Raw genomic sequence first — 18,511 nt, forward strand, 5'->3', positions numbered from 1 at the left:
CTGGAGTACAAGTGAGGTAACCAGAGATGGAAGTGCTGAGGGCCAAAGGCTTTTTGGCTCAGTTCTGTTATGTTTGTTGACTCTCCCTTTTTTTCTTGTTGATGGGGTTTAAGCCATTGTTGCCCAGGTCCTGGACTGAGCCATGCTGCTCTAACTGGGACTTCGCACAAGACGGTGCCAGTCTCTGCTGATAGCTTCTTGTACTTGACTTTTAAATAACCGAAATTAAAAAATCCGAAAAACCACAGCCACCCAGGAAATATATTAATGGTGAGGATAGAATTTTATTTTGATGAAACAGAGATGACTGCCTCTTCTACAACTTGCATAGTCACAAGTGGGAATGAGCATGCTGTGATAAGAGAAATACAGAGCTGGGAGTGGAGGAGTCAAAGCATCAGTGACAGCTGCAGAAAGAGCAGCCTTGTAGTATTCACAAAACTTTTCTTTTTCCTACTTCCAGCAGAATAAAACTTAAGGAGGAGGATTCCAACTTAGCATCAAATATGAAATTGGTCCTTTGCCTGACCTCAGACCAGAAATTCTTGATACGGGGCCTCCCACAATATATGCGCTAATGTAGAACCAAGGGAGTTACATTTCCAACAGTGGTCAACATTTATGAGGCCCATTACCATTAGCCTATGTGGGGAGCAGTATATTCAAAAAAGTGTCTTTTGGTCAATAAACTGTAAACTCAGGTCTATAGTTGCTTTTTTGACATTAGATACAATTGTATTCCAATGGACAGAGATAATTGTGTATCCAAATCTCTATTCCAAGCAACTCAAATGATCAATCTTTGGCAGAGATTTTTGGGCCAAAAATAGTAAATGTTTACTATGGCTGAATAAATCTAGGAAGTTTCCTCCAATATAATAAAAATTCTGGGTTCTGTCATCCAGTCCTTCCACATGAAGGTTTTGCCACTGATTTTAAGGCTAGGATTGCTCCGCCTCTGTAGGGATAGAATCAGAATTTTCTAGTTAGGTTTGACCAAGCTTGCCTCACAGCCATGATTGTAGGCGCTCTGGAGCCATCAAATCTATAATAATTTGACCCCACAATGACATTAATTGGGAGAGTGTATATTAATTCTCATTCAGTCTGAACCCAAGGTGGAGTCTGTGTGGTCAAATCTAACAGCCGCAAAGATGTCTGGCTTAACTAAAAGGAGATATAGTTTTCCAAGTTGGGAAAACAAAATTCCCCGAGAGATAGGAGGGAGCTGTAATTTGTTCAGAGTCAGTCTAGGTTTCTTACCTGTACCCCAAAGGAATGTTCTGAAAATACTGAATTTCTTAAAATAAGTTTGCGGAATAGAAATAGGAGATGCCCCTCAGGACATAGAAAATTCTGGGAAAGAAATGGAGCATGACTGTCTTTTAGATCACGAAGCTCATGAAAATGGTGATGGATGAGTAGAGAATATGTTCAGTATGTATCCTGATGCTCTAATACAGGGATGGGATCTCCCATGGCTTTTGGACAATCAGCCTAGGACTTCTTGTTTTTAAAAAGTCTGTCTGGCCCTAAGAAACCCATCCTTCTCTCCAGGAGAGAGCAGATAGCTGTCCCATGATGCTGTATGCATTTTATCTGAATAGGGCTCATATACTAGAAAATAAATGTTTGAAAAGATGGGGGAAATAAATATACTGAGTTATTCACTCCCACAGATTGACTGACTATTTCTCTTTTTTATCTGATATGAATTTAGATGAGTTGGAATTTCTCTGAGAACACTGGCAGTTTGGAAGACTTTTAACATTTCTGTCTGTATGACAATCATTCAACAAACACCATTCCTTACAAACACAACTCATTTTTAATGTGAACTAATATAAGATGGTTAACATTAGAAATTTAATATACGAAGTCTGAAAATATAGTGGATTTTTTGGGGCAAAATTTGTTAATCCACTAATTTTTGTGTCCTTTTAAATGGTGTTTTAAAATCAAATTTAAATCTAAGTTGTTTAGATGTAGCATCTTGTTATTGATAATGTAGCCTTGAATAAATTGCTCAGATCTATACTTAGTCTTTTAGGAGTAAGAGAGTAATACTGAATACTGTACTAGCATTTTTTTTAAATCTCTCCCCCACAAATAAACTGATTCAAATTGTTACGTCTGATTTCATTTTACATCATAAAAAGTGTTATTTTCCTCCCTTAGAGCTAAAATAAACTTCATAAAACTCAAAAAATACTTGAAAGAAATATGTGAACGACAAAAAAATGCCATGTGGCGAAACCAAGAATTTTTAAAGGAATTTGATCGTGTTGAAGCTCATATTAGGACTTTTACAAGTTCAGAGGCACTTCAGAAATTGAAGGTAATACTTGTTTTATTACAACTGTTGTGTTATGGTATTTACATTGGGGAAGCTGGATTGATTTTGTTATGCACATCAAGATTTCAGATGTCAGTGAATCCTAGTAACATATTTTTGCAATGCTTAATATTTGTCTCTTTGGGAGTAGGGAAAACTGAAATAAGCTGATGTGACCTTGTTGACAAATGGCTTGTTAGTAATGCTTTATTATAGATTGTGGGTTTAGTTCTGTGAAGTCCCGAGTTTCTCTTGTGAGGTGCCAAGTGCTCTCAAATCCCTTGGAAGCAAGGAAGAATTGAGGATGCTCAGCACCTTGCAGGATTGCACCATGTATTTGCAATAATGCTGTAGTTCAATGTTATCATGCCAACTATTAGCCAAGTAGATGTTGCTGTTCCATGATCAGTTAAATCGGAACATTGGGAAGGTTATACAAAATTTTCCTAATGATTTCTTTATAAGATTTTTAATTTTTCACTAGATGTTTTTCCACTTTTGTAACAAAACATCATTACATTTGACATAGCAAAATTAAAAAAATAATGAAACCAGCTGGAAGACCATCCTAGGATGGCCATAATTGGTGTTGTCCTGCTTTGCTCATTACTTTTCCTCTGACTTCTCTATATTGCTTCTGCTGATGCCATCTGAAGAGTTTTAAGGGCTTGTCTTCACGTACAGCTCTACATTGGTGCAGCTGCGCTGCTTTAGTGAAGATGCTGCTATGCTGAGAGAAAAGCTTTTCCCGCCAGTGTAGTTAATTCACCTCCCTGAGAGGCAGTAGCTATGTTGATGGGAAAAGCTCCTATTGACATAGCTCTGTCTACATGGGCGATTAGGTTGATATAACTATATTGCTCAGGAGTGTGGATTTTTCATGCCCTGAGCGATGTAATTATATCAATACAGGTCTGTAGTCTGGACTCAGCCTTAATTGACTGATGAGGCTGTTATATTAGATGTAGTTCAGCCTTCTCCTGCCTTTTTTTACTGCTGCTGATTTATCACCAGTTAATTGTTTAGTGACAAGATTAATTGTGACCTCAGATTAGCTCTGCAATTTATTTGCATGCTTCATTCTTGCTGGTTATAATGCCATAATTTTTTCATTGAAAGCCAGTTCTGTGCTAACATTTTGATGGCAGGCACAGCAACAGAGAAATGTGATTCAGATGAAACCACACTTTTCCAAAGTTGATGAGAACTATAAACTTTGCTATTGGAGTGATAAATGTAGGGAAATACCCCTGTGGGATGCTTTATACTCAAAGTACATGAGGTAGATGGAAAATGGACTAATAAGGAACATTTTAGCACCAAATGACCAGATTATGTGGAACCAGAAAAGTGTAGAATTTACACTTTTTAATCTCACCTGTGGTGGTTGTTTCATGTAGAATCAAAGAGAAATCTGATATCTCCCAGCCTGTCTCTCCAATCAGACCCTTTACCAGCTATGTTTGCAGCCCTGATTACTTAAAAGAACACATTACTGATCTCACTGAATGTAGTGTAACCAAATTATGCCAGTTTTATAAAGAGAGACATTTTCTTAGTATGAAGGAGATTATGAAACTAGCTCTTAAGCCTGTTCCGCTTTTTTGATTTTTTACAAATTAAAGGCATTTATTATGTAATGTGCAAAACAAAATAGTGTTCTCTTACTCCTTCCACTGGCCAGTGACATGGTACAACCACAGCCCTTCTCTTCTTAATGTATTGCTTCCTGGTTTCTGTCTATCACTAGAAAGATCAATTTTATTTGAAGCCATGGGAGTGGGATATTGCAGTTAATTTTAGAGAGGCAGATAACATTACTATCTGCATTATTGGTTGCTAGCTCACATGATGTCCCAAGGCTCTGTCATTTTGGTCATCAGTAACTTATTATGGAAGGTAATGAACATCCAACTCATCTGACCCTAAAGTTTTTATGGTAATTAAGAAACGTTATGCTTGTAGGAATAAAAATAATGTGTAATATTCACTTCATGAGTACTCTGAGAAAGAAGGATCGGTTGTACATAAGCCCCAGAATCTTCATAATTTTTTTTCACATTTAAATTAAAAATTGATGAATCCACTTGGCTGCCAATCTCTTCCATTCACAAACTCAAGTCGATTTTTACTTTTTCCTATGTAGTCCAGTTGGTTTGGGTGTATGTAGTTGTGGTGGGGTTCCTTTTTTTCCTCTCCCTAATTTTTTATGGTAATTGTGTATTTTTAATATTTGCTCTTTGTATAGGTTGAATGATTATTAAGATTTCATTGCTCTTACTAAAATAGCAATGATGATCCATCTTATGCCTTACAGTAAAGTAAATGAATGAATGAATATTTCTGTTTTTATCTTAATGAAATGTTTGTAGTGAAATGGATCAGAACTGTAAATAACATACTGCACATGGAGACAGAAAGATAACTTTTTAACTGTATATGTATAATGGAGGGTATGTAGTTTTTAAAAATGGTAACTTTGCAACTGAAATACTTTCAGATCTACACTAAATGAGCCAATGGAAGTAACAATCCATGCTCTTTAGGTGTATTTATCTGTGCTGTTTCTAACATATTGTCTTAATACCCACTACTGAACAATCTGGAAAAGCTGAAATCTAATAACTATCTTTGATAAGATAGAACTATTTTAATTTTAGTTGATTTATTAAGCAATACTTATGTGACATCTGAGGAGATATCTGAGCCATTAGTGATTATCTTTGAAAAGTCATGGAAGATGGGAGAGATTCCAGAAGACTGGAAAAGGGCAAATAGAGTGCCAATCTATAAAAAGGGAAATAAGGACAACCCAGAGAATTACAGACCAGTCAGCTTAAATTCTGTACCCAGAAAGATAATGGAGCAAATAATTAAGCAATCAATTTGCAAACATCTCGAAGATAGTAAGGTGATAAGTAACAGTCAGCATGACTTTATCAAGGATAAATCTTGTCAAACCAACCTGATAGCTTTCTTTGACAGCGTAACAAGCTGTGGGGGGGGGTGGGGGAGCAGTAGACGTGGTATATCTTGACTTTACTAAAGCTTTTGATACTGTTTTGCATGACTTACTTATTAAAAAAACTAGGGAAATGCAACCTAGATGGAACTACTATAAGGTGGGTGCATAACTGGTTGGAAAACTGTTCCCAGAGAGTAGTTATCAGTGGTTCACAGTCATACTGGAAGGGTATAACAAGTGGGGTCCTGCAGGGATCAGTTCTGTTCAGTATCTTCATCAATGATTTAGATAATGGCATAGAAAGTACACTTATAAAGTTTATGGATGATACTAAACTAGGAGGGGTTGCAAGTGCTTTGGAGGATAGGGTTATAATTCAAAATGATCTGGACAAACTGGAGAAATGGTCTGAAGTAAACAGGATGAATTTCAATAAGGATAAACACAAAGTACTCCACGTAGGAAGGAACAATCAGTTGCACACATACAAAATGGGAAATGACTGCCTAGGAAGGAGTACTGTAGAAAGGGATCTGGAGGTCATAGTGGACCACAAGGTAAGTATGAGTCAAGAGTGTAACACTACTGCAAAAAAAGAGAACACGATTTTGGGATGTATTAGCAGGAGTGTTGTATGCAAGACGCGAGAAGTAATTCTTCCACTCTAATTAGGCCTCAGCTGGAATATTGTCCAGTTCTGGGTGCCACATTTCAGGAAGGATGTGGACAAATTGGAGACAGTCCAGAGGAGAGCAACAAAAATGATTAAAGGCCTATAAAACATGCCCTGTGAGGGAAGATTGAAAAAACTGTGTTTGTTTAGTCTGGAAAAGAGAAGACTGAATGGGGATATAACTGTTTTAAAATACATAAAAGGTTGTTACAAGGAGGAGGGAGAAAAATTGTTCTTCTTAACCTCTTAGTATAGGACAAGAAGCAATAGGCTTAAATTGCAGCAGGGGAGGTTTAGGTTGGACATTAGGAAAAAATTCCTAACAGTCAGAGTGGTTAAGCACTGGAATAAATTGCCTTGGGAGATTGTGGAATCTCCATCATTGGGGATTTTTAAGAGCAGGTTAGACAAACACCTGTCAGGGATGGTCTAGAAGATATTACCTAGTCCTGCCATGAGTCCAGGGGAGTGGACTAGATGACCTTTCAAGATCCCTTCAGGTCCTATGATTCTATAAATCTACTGAGGCCATAATAATGCATCATCATCATAATTACCAGTCTGGTCAATATTTTATGATTTTTTTTAACTTTTTGCCATAAACAAAACAAAACCTGAATATTTTTTGGTTTTTTGTTTATCAAAGAAAAGCTTTTTGTGGCAAAAAGTCCCGCTCAGTAATTTTACACTCTGTAAAAATGTATTTCTTTGTAATCACTTGAAAAATTTGCTGCCTTTCATTTCATTTGATGCCCCCTTGTTTTTGCATGATAAAAAGGATGACTAGCAATGCCTAATCTGCCTTCTCTATACTATTCCTTACTTTTCATACATTTGTCACACTTTGACCTATTCATCTGAAGGTAAAGCTTTGTATTCTGTTTTCATATGTAAGTTTTCCATCCTTCTAATCATTCTTGTTGCCTGTTTTGGAACACTCTCTATTTCAGCTATATCATTTTTTAAATGGTTTGATTAGAACTGTTCATGCTGAGGAAAATTCCTTTTCAACTCTAATACCTTTGCGCTTACATTTCTGATTTGGAAGGTCATTTTCCTGATGGCAGTGTCTTCAGTTTATAGAATGAATAATGATCAGGTTCTAGTGGCTGACCCATGTAGGATATGTTCATAGGTTGCAATTGACTTCCACTTTAATAAGTCAGGGCATGCTGCTAACATCCTATGCCTGCATCCCCATCCTAATAATGTTTTTTTCATAACTACCTCTAGCTTATATCTGTTCTCTTTCTTTAAGTCTATGAGCTGCACGTGCAGAACATTCTTTCCTCACATAGCTGGAGATCTGTTAGCTATGCCCCAAATCTCACTTATGCATTGCTGTAGGTGGTATCTAGTGGAGCATGCTTGGATTCTAACTCCTTGCATGGGCTGACTTGCACCCAGGGCCGCCCAGAGGATTCCTGGGGCCTGGGGCCGTCGGCGGCAGGCGGCTCTGGTGGACCTCCCGCAGGCGTGCCTGTGGAGGGTCCGCTGGTCCCGCGGCTCCGGTGGAGCCTCCGCAGGCATGCCTGTGGGAGGTCCACCGGAGCCGCAGGACCGGCAAGCGGCAGGGCGCCCCCCACGCGGTGAAATGTCTAGAGCTGGCCCTGTTCGGCGGCAGGAGGCCCTTCTGTTCCGGGACCCACCGCCGAAGTGCCCCGACCCGTGGCGGGGGCCCTGCACCGGCGAATTACCGCCGAAGTGGGACCCACCGCCGAAGTGCAGCCCGCTCTTCGGTGGTAATTCAGTGGTGGGGGACCCCTGCTGCGGGTCTTCGGGGCACTTTGGCGGCGGGTCCCGGAACGGAAGGGCCCCCCACCGCCGAATTACCGCTGAAGACCGGGTTGCACTTCGGCGGCAGGTCCCGCTTCGGCGTTAATTCGCTGGCGGGGGGTCCTTCCCCCCGGAGCGGAAGGTCCCCCCCGCCGGCAAAGACCGGGAGCGGAAGAAGCTCTGGGGCCCGGCCCCGCAAAAGTTTTCCGGGCCCCCTGGAGCAAGTGAAGGACCCTGCTCCAGGGCCCCGAAAAACTCTCGTGGGGGCCCTGCGGAGCCCGGGGCCTGGGGCAAATTGCCCCTCTTGCCCCCCCCTCCGGGCGGCCCTGCTTGCACCATACTTCTTCTGCAGAGTAGAACTGTTAACAGCTCTGCCTACAGACCGTATGCACCTGTGGTTGGGTCAGGCAAAATTGGTACCTAAGGTTAAGGTTATAGATATCCTTCAGACTGGTGCATTATTCAGTGTGTCCTTATAAACAACATGTGATACACATTATGATCTTGGGTGGTTTATTTTATTTTTTCAAGTGGACCCAGTATAAGTAGAGAAACGTTATAAATGAACTGATGTGGGCCCCAGTTACTCTATATACTGTTCTGTACGTGATGTCTTCAGTATCCCATTTAGAAGTTCTTATACCATCATTTCATTTTTTACTGGGTTGATGCCATTTTTACTGTGCTCGTTGGACAAAGCACAGCTTATAGAGCCCTTGTGCAATACTGTTGGAATGATTCCACGGTTTGATTTCCTATTTGTGGCAATTTTCAGGATTAAATGGCTTAATAGAGAATAAAATAGTAATCATTCAAATAGTATTGAAATAGAAAATAGTAATCATTCAAACTGGTATATAGATGTGCAGGCACAAATTAAGTTATTAATTTTTAACACCTTTTTTTTGGTGGCGAGAGAATGCACTTAGGAGTGAATTAGCTTAACTTCACGTACAGCGTATTAAATGGCTATTGTTACCAACTACTTTTCTTTACAAAAAAAAGCTTAACTTGTTTCCATGTACTCCTGCAGTTTCTTCAATAACTGTTGGAAGCTTAACTGAAATAATTTATTTAAGCTTTCGGGAAAACTGAGTAGTTAAACATTTCATCAGTTTTGAGCACCAGGTGTAAAATGCTTGGTTGAATATAGACTTTTTTTCCTTGTGTTATTTCAAATTTTATGAACAAATGTATCTGGAAAATAACACTTTATATATGCAGATTGAGAATTAAAGTACAGAGCTGTCCAAGTTGATTAGTTATCAGATGTCTTTCTCCCTGTATGCTCCCCGATTCAATATACATAGTGAAGTGCACCCACTCAGGACCAGTGTAGTCTGTTCTTAAGGTTTACAATTACTAACATACAGTACTAATTATAGGTGCTGTATATGCTTAGCTTTTAAGCAATAGTCCTTTTGTAACTGCATTACTTTTGGTCAATTAAACAATGTAGTGGAGGAGAAGACATTTTTATGTAGTTCTTTGTTAGTAACACTAGAACAAGTTGTTTTTTTCATGCTGTGTTGCTCTTTGTAACATCTGCAGTATATTTTCTTGTCAGAATAGCTCAGCGGATTGTAAACTGACTTACATAAACCAATACAAAATTTAAAGCTCAGCATTTCACTGCATAGCAGCTAAGTCATTATGTAGGTATAGCCAAAATAATCTGGAATTATAAAAAACATTATGAATAAATGTCTGAGTCCACCAGTTGTTACTCTTTAGAATCATGAAATGAGTGAACACATGAAAACCTACAGGAGGATGCACAAGCCACATACAACATATGTTTTTCCTGGAAACTAAAACATATTTCAAAAGGAATTGTGTCTTCGGATGTTTTCTTCTGAGCTGTTATAAACATCTTTATTTTTCTCAGTTAAGATTATATCTTTGTGAATAACAAATCTTAATAGATTCCAGTTCATTACTTTTATGCCCTTGATTTCTTTGATTACAAATTGTGCCATATAAGCATTTGTTGATCTGTATGTGTATGTATGACTACATTTTTACAATACATAAATCATTTATATGATGGATCTATTTATATGTAGGTACAATATGAAGGAGAAATTAAAAGTATACTGTCACTTCAGAAGAATAGCATGCCAATAAAAGGTGACAAAGAAGATAACGATGAGCAGGTAATGGAAGATAAGTGGAAAATTATATATATTTTGTAACTTGAAGAACACTTAGATGTTTTCCTCTAAGGTGTACCATTCAGGAAATGGTGGTTGTTGCAAAATGCCTTTTTAGTGTGGAATTTTTGCCATATTGTTTATTTTGTGAAACAGTGCTTTAACAACAAAATCAAGCAGATTAATTGAAAAAATTGTGCTAATATTTTTATCAGGGTAAAAAGAGAACCATAAGAAACTGAAAAAAACAACCGATGTTTGTTTCTGATCAGCTGTTATTTTTATATTTTAATATCAAAGATTGTGAAAACAATGTAACCTCTGAAAAACATTCTTAAAATACACAAAATATAGTGATTGATTTATGTCATATTCATAATTTTGTACATTTTGACCTTTTCTCAGAAGAAGCAAAAAAAAAGATTGCATATCTAAGCAACAGACAAAAAGACTGACAAGGAATACTTAAATATATTCTGCTCTATATCTGCAGTAATGCAGGCTTCTAATCCCTCCTCCTATCTCTGTATAAATGATACAGTTCAAGACCATAGCTGTTTTCTTCACTAAAAGCAGTAAAGCTCTTTTAGATGAAATGTCTAAAAACATCTTGTAATAACTTGGAGCATGCTGGCAAGAGTAGTCACTTGTGACTATGTGTGAAACCCCCTCAGCTAGTCGATATTGTAATAAGCAAAAATGGTAGAATCACTCCATTATTCAGAAAAGCCAACAGCATGCTTGTCCCTTAGGCTACAGCATTCATTAAGAAAAGCTTACTGGGCTGAAAGCTGGAAACAGATGATAACAGGATATGATTTTCATATTTAATGCATTCCTTGGAAGAGTATGTGTGCTGCAGATTGATAGAAGAATCAACTGCTACTTTACTAAAAGACTTCCTAGTTTGCCCTATAGCTACCGATGGAATCATTCAGCCAAGAAATTAACTTTTTCTCCTTTTACCTGCTTTATGTATCTGCTAAGCAGGCTGCCTGGCTGCCAGTAAATGTTATTATGCAGTTAACTGTTTGGTATTTAAGACTCTTATCAGAAAAGAAACAGAGGCCACACTATTTTGTTTTTATAGTGGGAGGAAGGTTTTCGTTTTTCTTTCTTCAGTGCATTAGCAGGCATTAATCTGAGTTTATGGGAAGTTTTCCCCCATAGATTAAAAAGTTAAAAACCTTGAATTTAGAGCATTCTTTAAACTGTAATATACAAAGCAATGGATCCGGCAGCCTCGACCTATATAAGCAGGCCTTTAAGAATGCATGAATTAAGTATATTCAGTCTAGATTTACAGGAATTCATAGAGTTAGTTCTCAAATGCTGAATTTTTAAATAATGTTTGGTTTGAAAATAATTTTCATAGAAAGTAGACATTTTAATCTATAGATTTTTTTTCAATTTATTGTACTTGTTACATAAATACCAGAATACTAGCGTTGCTATGGTTCCAAAAACGTTTCTTCCCATTCAAAATAGTGAAACATTTTGTGTAATATTAGGAAGCTTAATACAAAGCAAAAATTGTCAGTTTACATTGCATTAAAATTGTAGTTAAAATGGGGGGGAGGTTTATTTGCTGTGAAATACAAAGATGGCTTCTTTTAAATTGTTCTGTGGTTATGATGCTTAGAGAGAGGTTTTAGCTTATCCGAGAAGAAGGTAACATGAACACATAGTGCAACTTAAAACAAAATATCCTTTTGGTTGGTGGTTGTAATTCTGATTTTTATAGATCTTTCTTCAAGAAATAACCTGAAGAATGTCCCCACTTGTTTACATCGCATTTCATTTTCAAGAATGTTTTTAATTTGGCTCTGTTTTTTTAACCTAATCATGCCTTCTTCCTCTCCATTCTTAAGTTGACTTTAAATCTCTTTCATTCAGATAAGTAAAGAAGGTGAAATTCATTCTGGTGCTTGGGCCTTGTGCAGTGCCATCAGCGTCACTGTAAAGTCCTGCGGTGAAGCTGTGACAAGGCCACTAGCACAGGAGGTTTCCCTATGAGGCGGATGGCACACAGGGTGGTATTGTGGATGAGAAGGGCTATGGACTCTGCCACTATTTGGAGCCTACGGCTTTACTACCCACATACATTTTGGAGGCAGGGAACAGAAGCTTCTTCAACTTGTAGGCCAAAGCAATGGCCTCAGGGAGCTACACTGCACACTGATAAGTAGATAAGGACTTGGATTTCACCTCTTCCACTGCCATTGCCTACACTTTTTTCCTGCAGAAAGTCCAGTTTTTGTTTTTTTATGAATAATCCCCAAAGCATAAACTAATACAAATCTAGTGTGCAAATTGTGTTGATTGATTTGTTGCATACTATGGCTTACCTGATGACAATTGCTTTTTGGACCAGCACTCCAACAGAGTGATGGGCCTGACCCGCATTCCTCTCTTTGGCTGGCTGAGTACTGCAGGATCATAGCCTATGTAGAATTACAGTATTTCTATACAAAAGCCAAGGAGAAAGTGCCACATCTTTTTCAAGACCTCATTAAAATTGTACAGCAGGTTGTCGCAAGTAATGACAGTATATCCGATTTTAATTCTGTTTGCCTTTACCTAAATGATGTATGTGGCTCTTTCGTGATTTATCTTTATCTGAATAAACTGTAATGTTGGGGGAAAATAAGCATCATATTTTACTGTTTAGTCTGAGAAATACAGCGATGAGAGGTCACCCAGTTAACAGGATTTGAAATGCTTGGCTTGCTTAAATGTCTGAGAATCATTAAGGATACTAATGCAAGACATGAAGGTGAAGAAGATGTATATCCTTTGTGTATGGAACTTATTGAGAGAACACATTTGGAAGTAGAAACTTCAAGAGAATATTGTCTAATATTCATATATATTTGGGGACAGGAAGAAACATTAGTCAGTCAGAACTGGTATTTGGAAGGAATAGGTTGGGTTTTTGAATAAACTGCACTGGATGTTAATGTAATTCCAAATGTGAAGGGTGACATGCAATACTTGGACTTCAAAAGCCTGACAGGACTGGACTGAAGGCATCTGGGGGGGCTTAACTGTAAACAGACACAGATTTGGATTTTCTAGCCGCACTTTGCCCTGAGAAGCTCTTGCATTGTTGTCTGACAAGTCAGAAGAAACAAGCTGATGTAGGTTTATATTTTAGAATTTTATAAGTAAATTGAGTGTCTGTTTAGCAATATATTTGTATAGGTGTGTTTTATTTTCCTTTTTTTCTTCTTTCTATAAAAGGTGCTAAATGTGATAGGGACAAGGTCAAAAGCAGGTGTTTCTGTGAGGTAGAGTGGCTATGAGAAGCCTTCCATCATGGACCTACTGTTTCTGGAAGTGGAGGAGGTATCTGGCCCTTAGCATCCTTTCTTCAAACATCCTGTAGATAGCCCATGTCACAACTTACCTATTGCATTTGTCTAACTGTTCCAATCCAACATATGTCAGCTTCTCTTATCATATGTTGGGAAACATCTAATTGTTAAGGAATCCAAGAAGGGTTTTTGTTATGATTTTTGCTAATTTTTTTTGTTAATAAAATAAAACAAACAGCCCACAATTGCACAAAAACTTTTTTTTCTATCCATAAGATTAAACCTCATTTTTTGGGTACGTTCTGTGTTTTGGGGTTTCTTTCTTTGGGGATGCTAGGAGAAGAGGATGCAACATAAATTAAGTGTGGTCTACTCTATATTCTAATTGAATTGGTCCTTCTCAAAACATCACCTTGGTAGCCAGAGTAAGAGAGACTGAAGAATGGTGTTGGGGGGAGAAAATAAATTCCTTTAAAGATATTGTTACAGGATTCTCCCTTGTGGGTTTTGTGCCTACAGTACGAATCAAATGAGAACTCCCTAAATTCTATAAGCCTTTGGTTCTCTGAGTCAACCTTCTCTGAAAATGCTCCAGCTGCAGGTACTTCAGAGGTCTTGAAATACTGTAGCCTGTTCCTGTCTGACTGCAGCCAATGAAGAATCTCCCTCCTGGAGTTGTACAATAGTTTCCAACCACTGCAGCTCTGGCTTTCATTGCCCATCCCACTTGAGGTAGATGCCTGATATCCTTTATAGGATAAGTTCCCTGGCTTCTAGTAGGATATAAAACTTTTTTAGTTTGTATTTAATCTGTTTATTTCCTTTTTATAGAAGTAGCATTGGCTCTTCCCCAATATATCATGTTAATCCTATGTGTCAGATAGTTCTGTTCTTTATTATAGTTTCAACCAATTTGCCTGGTACTGAAGTTAGGCTTACTGGCCTGTAAGTGCCAGGATTGCCTCTGTAGCCTTTTTGGAAAAATTGGCATTACATTAGCTACCTTCCAGTAGTCATGGCAGAGCTTTTAGACGTACGTAGAGAAGGAACTCAGCCTCCAGCATAGACTTTTTAACAAATGGAGCACAGAATACGGAAGCTTCTAACCTTCAAAGCACAGAAATTCTATACTGAATAAAACTCAAGGTTCTCCAGATCCATGATCTAGGTTGCTGTAGTGCCAAATATCATCATCAAGGAATCAAACTAAGCACAACGAGATTCTGGACTGCTGGACATTCATGCTGAATAATAGGACTTAGTGCTGACCAATGAAGCTTCATGCTCCCACCCTCCCTGGAATGGCTCACTGGGAATTAATGCTGCTTGTAGTGATCTAGTGATGAGAAGTTTGGCCTGGGCTGTTTCTCAGGTGTCTCATGTAGTTCAGTGTCAACCGAACGCTCCAGGTGAGACTCTGTCCTCTTTGCAAAGTAGCTGAATTTTGATGCACTAGGAAAGTAAACATTTTTTTCTTGTTAAAGAAAAGTGCTTTGAGAAGGGCAATATTTTGTGTGTGTGTTGTGGAGAATGAGAGGAAATACCTGGGTAAAACAAACAGAAAAGCTGGCAATTGAGAGGGCATTATGGGTAAATTCATTTGCTGTTTTCCTGTGGAGAGTTGAATTCAAATGTATCTTAGCTGCCAGTGAGAGTTGTGTGAGATTCTATAACTGATTTTATAATTTTAGCTAAATCTCTTCCCACTCAAATGTGCCTCCTTTTCCTTTCATTTTATTTTGCTGCTTGGTGAAGAACTACACAGGGACCAATCCTTATCTTTCAAATTCTAAAATTCAAAGCAGATGAAGAGAGATTCTTACAATCAAAAAGGAGTTTGCTAGCAAGGCAACTTTTGCTGTAACATGCAGAGCTGATAAATTCTGTTATGGAACACTAAATCCAGGAGCCACTAAATCCATAAAACATTTGCTGGATAAATTTGAGAGCAGAAAATCAGACCCAAAGGAAAATAAGAGGAACCCAAAGTAGTAGTGATGAAATAAATTATAAGCTTAATCTGAGTAACATACTCTGAATCTTTCTGCGAATAACTTAGTTTATGGAGTTATTAGATTTTCTTTTGTTTGTATTAAAAAATGAGCTGTACCATGAAGCTTTGTCACATTACCAGATTAGGTAAATTTAAGACCCTTCCGCAGAGAGGTAGTAGCTGAACCTGTGTAACAAATAAGACCACCCAATGAAAAAGGATGGAGGATGCAACAATGATGCAGTCAATGGGATTCTGTTATGTTGTTATGCGCAAAAGTGTTAAGATGTTATTAGAATACTAACTATACTTACTATTGTAGCATTAATCAGCTAATTCTAGTTCAGGGTCTGTTTATACTGACACTGGCCTTCTACTTCTTCTAGTAACCATTCCATAGAAATCTGTTACATTTATTAAGCACACACAGAAAACCAAAACAAACTTTAAAGTACTTGAAATTTATGCGGCTACCAGAAGTCTTTTGTAGTGAGCAGAAAGAATTGATTCACTGGTGGATTTTTGGCACAACTGTTGTTGTTCCTCCTATTGAGACAAACATACAAGAGGGAGAAAAGGGCAACAATGAAAGAAAAAAGACATCTGTCCCTAGTGCTTGCTTTGTTGATGTGGTGCAAGCAAGCTGTAGCGCATAGTCAGGTCAGTCTTCAACAGGTGTGCTTCAATATCTACCCAGCTGAATTCCCCAGTTTGGGTTGGGTCCTTCTTCATTCTGGGGTAAGGTTGCTTACACTGCTTTAGCTTTTTGTGCTGATCATAATAATGATATGGAGCTTGGCTAATTTAAAAGTTGATTAGACAGAAGCCCAAAGAAGTATAGGTGTGAGAGAGAATAAAATAATGTTACGGAAAGGATGGAGTATCGGGAATCTTAAAATTTACATCCAATGTGTTGTGTAGGGTTCCGCTGTAGGAGTGGGGATGGTATCTGCATCCTTCTCATTCAGTCAGGTCAAAAGATATTTCAGAATCAGAAAAAGGTGGCCCAGTGGTGTGATGGTAAACTTCTTCTTAGCTCCAGGTAGTTACCATTTGACTTATGCCTTAACACATGCTACTTTTGTGAATCTCAGTTACATTTCAGTGAATTTTAACTTTTGTATAAAAGCAACTCTCTCTCTATATAAAGTAGCCATTTCTTTGTGAAAGAAATACTTCAAAAATAGTTTGCACTCTACTTTTCATTGTTGTGATTTTGCTGTTATGAAGAGTACATGACTAACGTCTCTCCTGCAACCACCAAACTGAAGGTAGATCCTCCAGACGAAGATTCAGGCGAGTTGGAAAGAGAATATGGAGAATTTTTATCACAGCTGTATATGGAGTACTTGCTTTCTGGATAGCAGACTTCAGTTTCTAGGCTATAACTCCAGAACCTTTCATAAACACTCTTTTACAAAAAGTGAAATTGGGCAGTTGGGCTTCCAATTCATGGGCTTTCTGTGTGTAAAACTACAGAGAATAAATGGTTGCCTGGAATGTTAAACTACTATAATTGACATAAACTTTGTTTAATATGCCATTTGACAGAATGTTCTTACCCTTCCATGCAAAATACTGTACATTAAGTGAAATGCCATGAGGACTTTACAGCAGTTAAAGCTGCTTTCTTGTTCTTGTAGTTCAGCAGTTAACAAACCTAATGGCAACATTAGCATTGTCCAGTTTTTCTAAATATAGGCATCATATTTGTTTGCCAATATCTTTCTTGGCGTAGCTACCTTTTGGTCTGGATCCTGCAAGGTGTTGTCTGTCTCCTGTGAAGTCCTGGCAGACTTAATCTCCTTCTGGCTTCCCTGGAAGTGGAGGGTACTTAGTACCTGGTACAAGGCACTCAATATCTTGCAGGAATTGGGTCATTCAATCTTATTTTAGTTTTATAAAATAAATGGACAAAGAGAATGTTTGTTTTATATGTGGACTAGCATAATATGATAAAAAATATTTAAATGATATAGAACATTTGTTCTCCAAAGACTAACACAGACCCTTTAAGAAATGCCATTTATTACATGAAATTCATTCTTAAGCCATCTCAACCTCTGTTTTTCAGATGCTGCCGGTTGCAAGACAGGCAGGAATTAATACCAGGACAGCCACGTCAAGAGGATTGTATAATCCAGCAACAATCTTTATGGGCCGCCAAATGTCAGCCATCTCAAGCATTGAAGATTTCAGTACACAGCAGAAATCTTCCCAGTTCACAAAGAGCTTTTCAGTTTCTGACCCACATTCATGCAGACAGGCAGCACAGAGCAGTAATATGACAGACAGCCATGTAGTACAGACTAATAGTGATATACGGTGCTTAAATAAGTCTGACAAAATAGATGGGAAGACATCTCTCCAGATGGGTGAGAAAATGCCAGTCACATCCAGTGTATCATCTGAGAATGGAAGAACTCATTGCTTAGAGATAGAAAGCAACCCGCAGAATGACAATACTACTTTAGTAGAAAGCAAAAAATCTGCTCAACTCAGCTCCCTGTTACATGAAAGATTAAGTCCAGAGAACAGAATCACTGATTTAAAGAGTGACTGTTGTAGCAGCTCAGTAGAAGAAATAGTGACAAAGGAGTATTTTGCAGCAAATAAAGAAAGATCTAAACAGCCAATCCGATTGGTGTCTGCTCCTGAACTACTTGTTTCTGGAAACGAACAGCCAAGAGACAATTTCCCAGGTATGACGATGGTATTTGTGTGATGGCCTTGCTGTGGGCCAAGTGCTGTCTTCCCCCGTTGATCCAGGTTTTCAGAATACACTCATCACCACAGGGTCTGAGTGCCTCCACAAATGGAAAGGAATGGCTAAGGCTCGGTTTAACAGGCTGGGGAGGGCAGTTCAAGAGGAGTCTGTTGTGTGCTGTGGAGCAGGCAGTGTGGCCTAGTGGACAGGGACCTCCCCTGATTGTCAAGAGAGATGGATTCTGTTCCTGGCTCTACCACTGACTGGCTGTGTGACTTTGGCAAGTCACTTTCCCTCTGTTTCCCCTTTCTCCCTTTGTGTCTTGTCTGTCTGGTGCAGGAACTGTCTGACTCTTTCTTACTGCTTACCACAGTGGGGCCCTGATTTTTGGTTGGCGTGGCTAGACGCTACTGTAGAGGAGTCCTCTGATGTGTGTCTGTGAGCTACAGTGCTGGGGCAGTGCTGAAGCTGAGCCAACGAATCTGACGCGTTGCAGCTCCAAAGGCCTAAACTTTCCACACACGGAGCATGCAGAGGTCCCAAATGCTACTACTGGCCCTGGCAACAGAACAGTTCTGCAGCTGTTTCATGC

The 18,511-nt window shown here is 38.6% G+C and overlaps 1 protein-coding gene across 3 annotated transcripts in view; it reads left to right on the plus strand.

Annotated features, from left to right (window-relative positions):
* KIZ (kizuna centrosomal protein) overlaps positions 1-18,511 on the plus strand; it is a 103,047-nt gene that overhangs the window by 24,723 nt on the left and 59,813 nt on the right. For all 3 annotated transcript variants that reach the window (XM_030558123.1, XM_030558126.1, XM_030558125.1), the window contains exons 3-5: positions 2,179-2,338; positions 9,816-9,905; positions 17,287-17,914. In XM_030558123.1, the coding sequence (XP_030413983.1) occupies positions 2,179-2,338; positions 9,816-9,905; positions 17,287-17,914 (878 nt within the window). The remainder of the gene's footprint in view (positions 1-2,178; positions 2,339-9,815; positions 9,906-17,286; positions 17,915-18,511) is intronic.

The sequence above is a fragment of the Gopherus evgoodei genome, chromosome 3 (assembly GCF_007399415.2).
Source record: "Gopherus evgoodei ecotype Sinaloan lineage chromosome 3, rGopEvg1_v1.p, whole genome shotgun sequence".
Lineage (NCBI taxonomy): Eukaryota > Metazoa > Chordata > Testudines > Testudinidae > Gopherus > Gopherus evgoodei.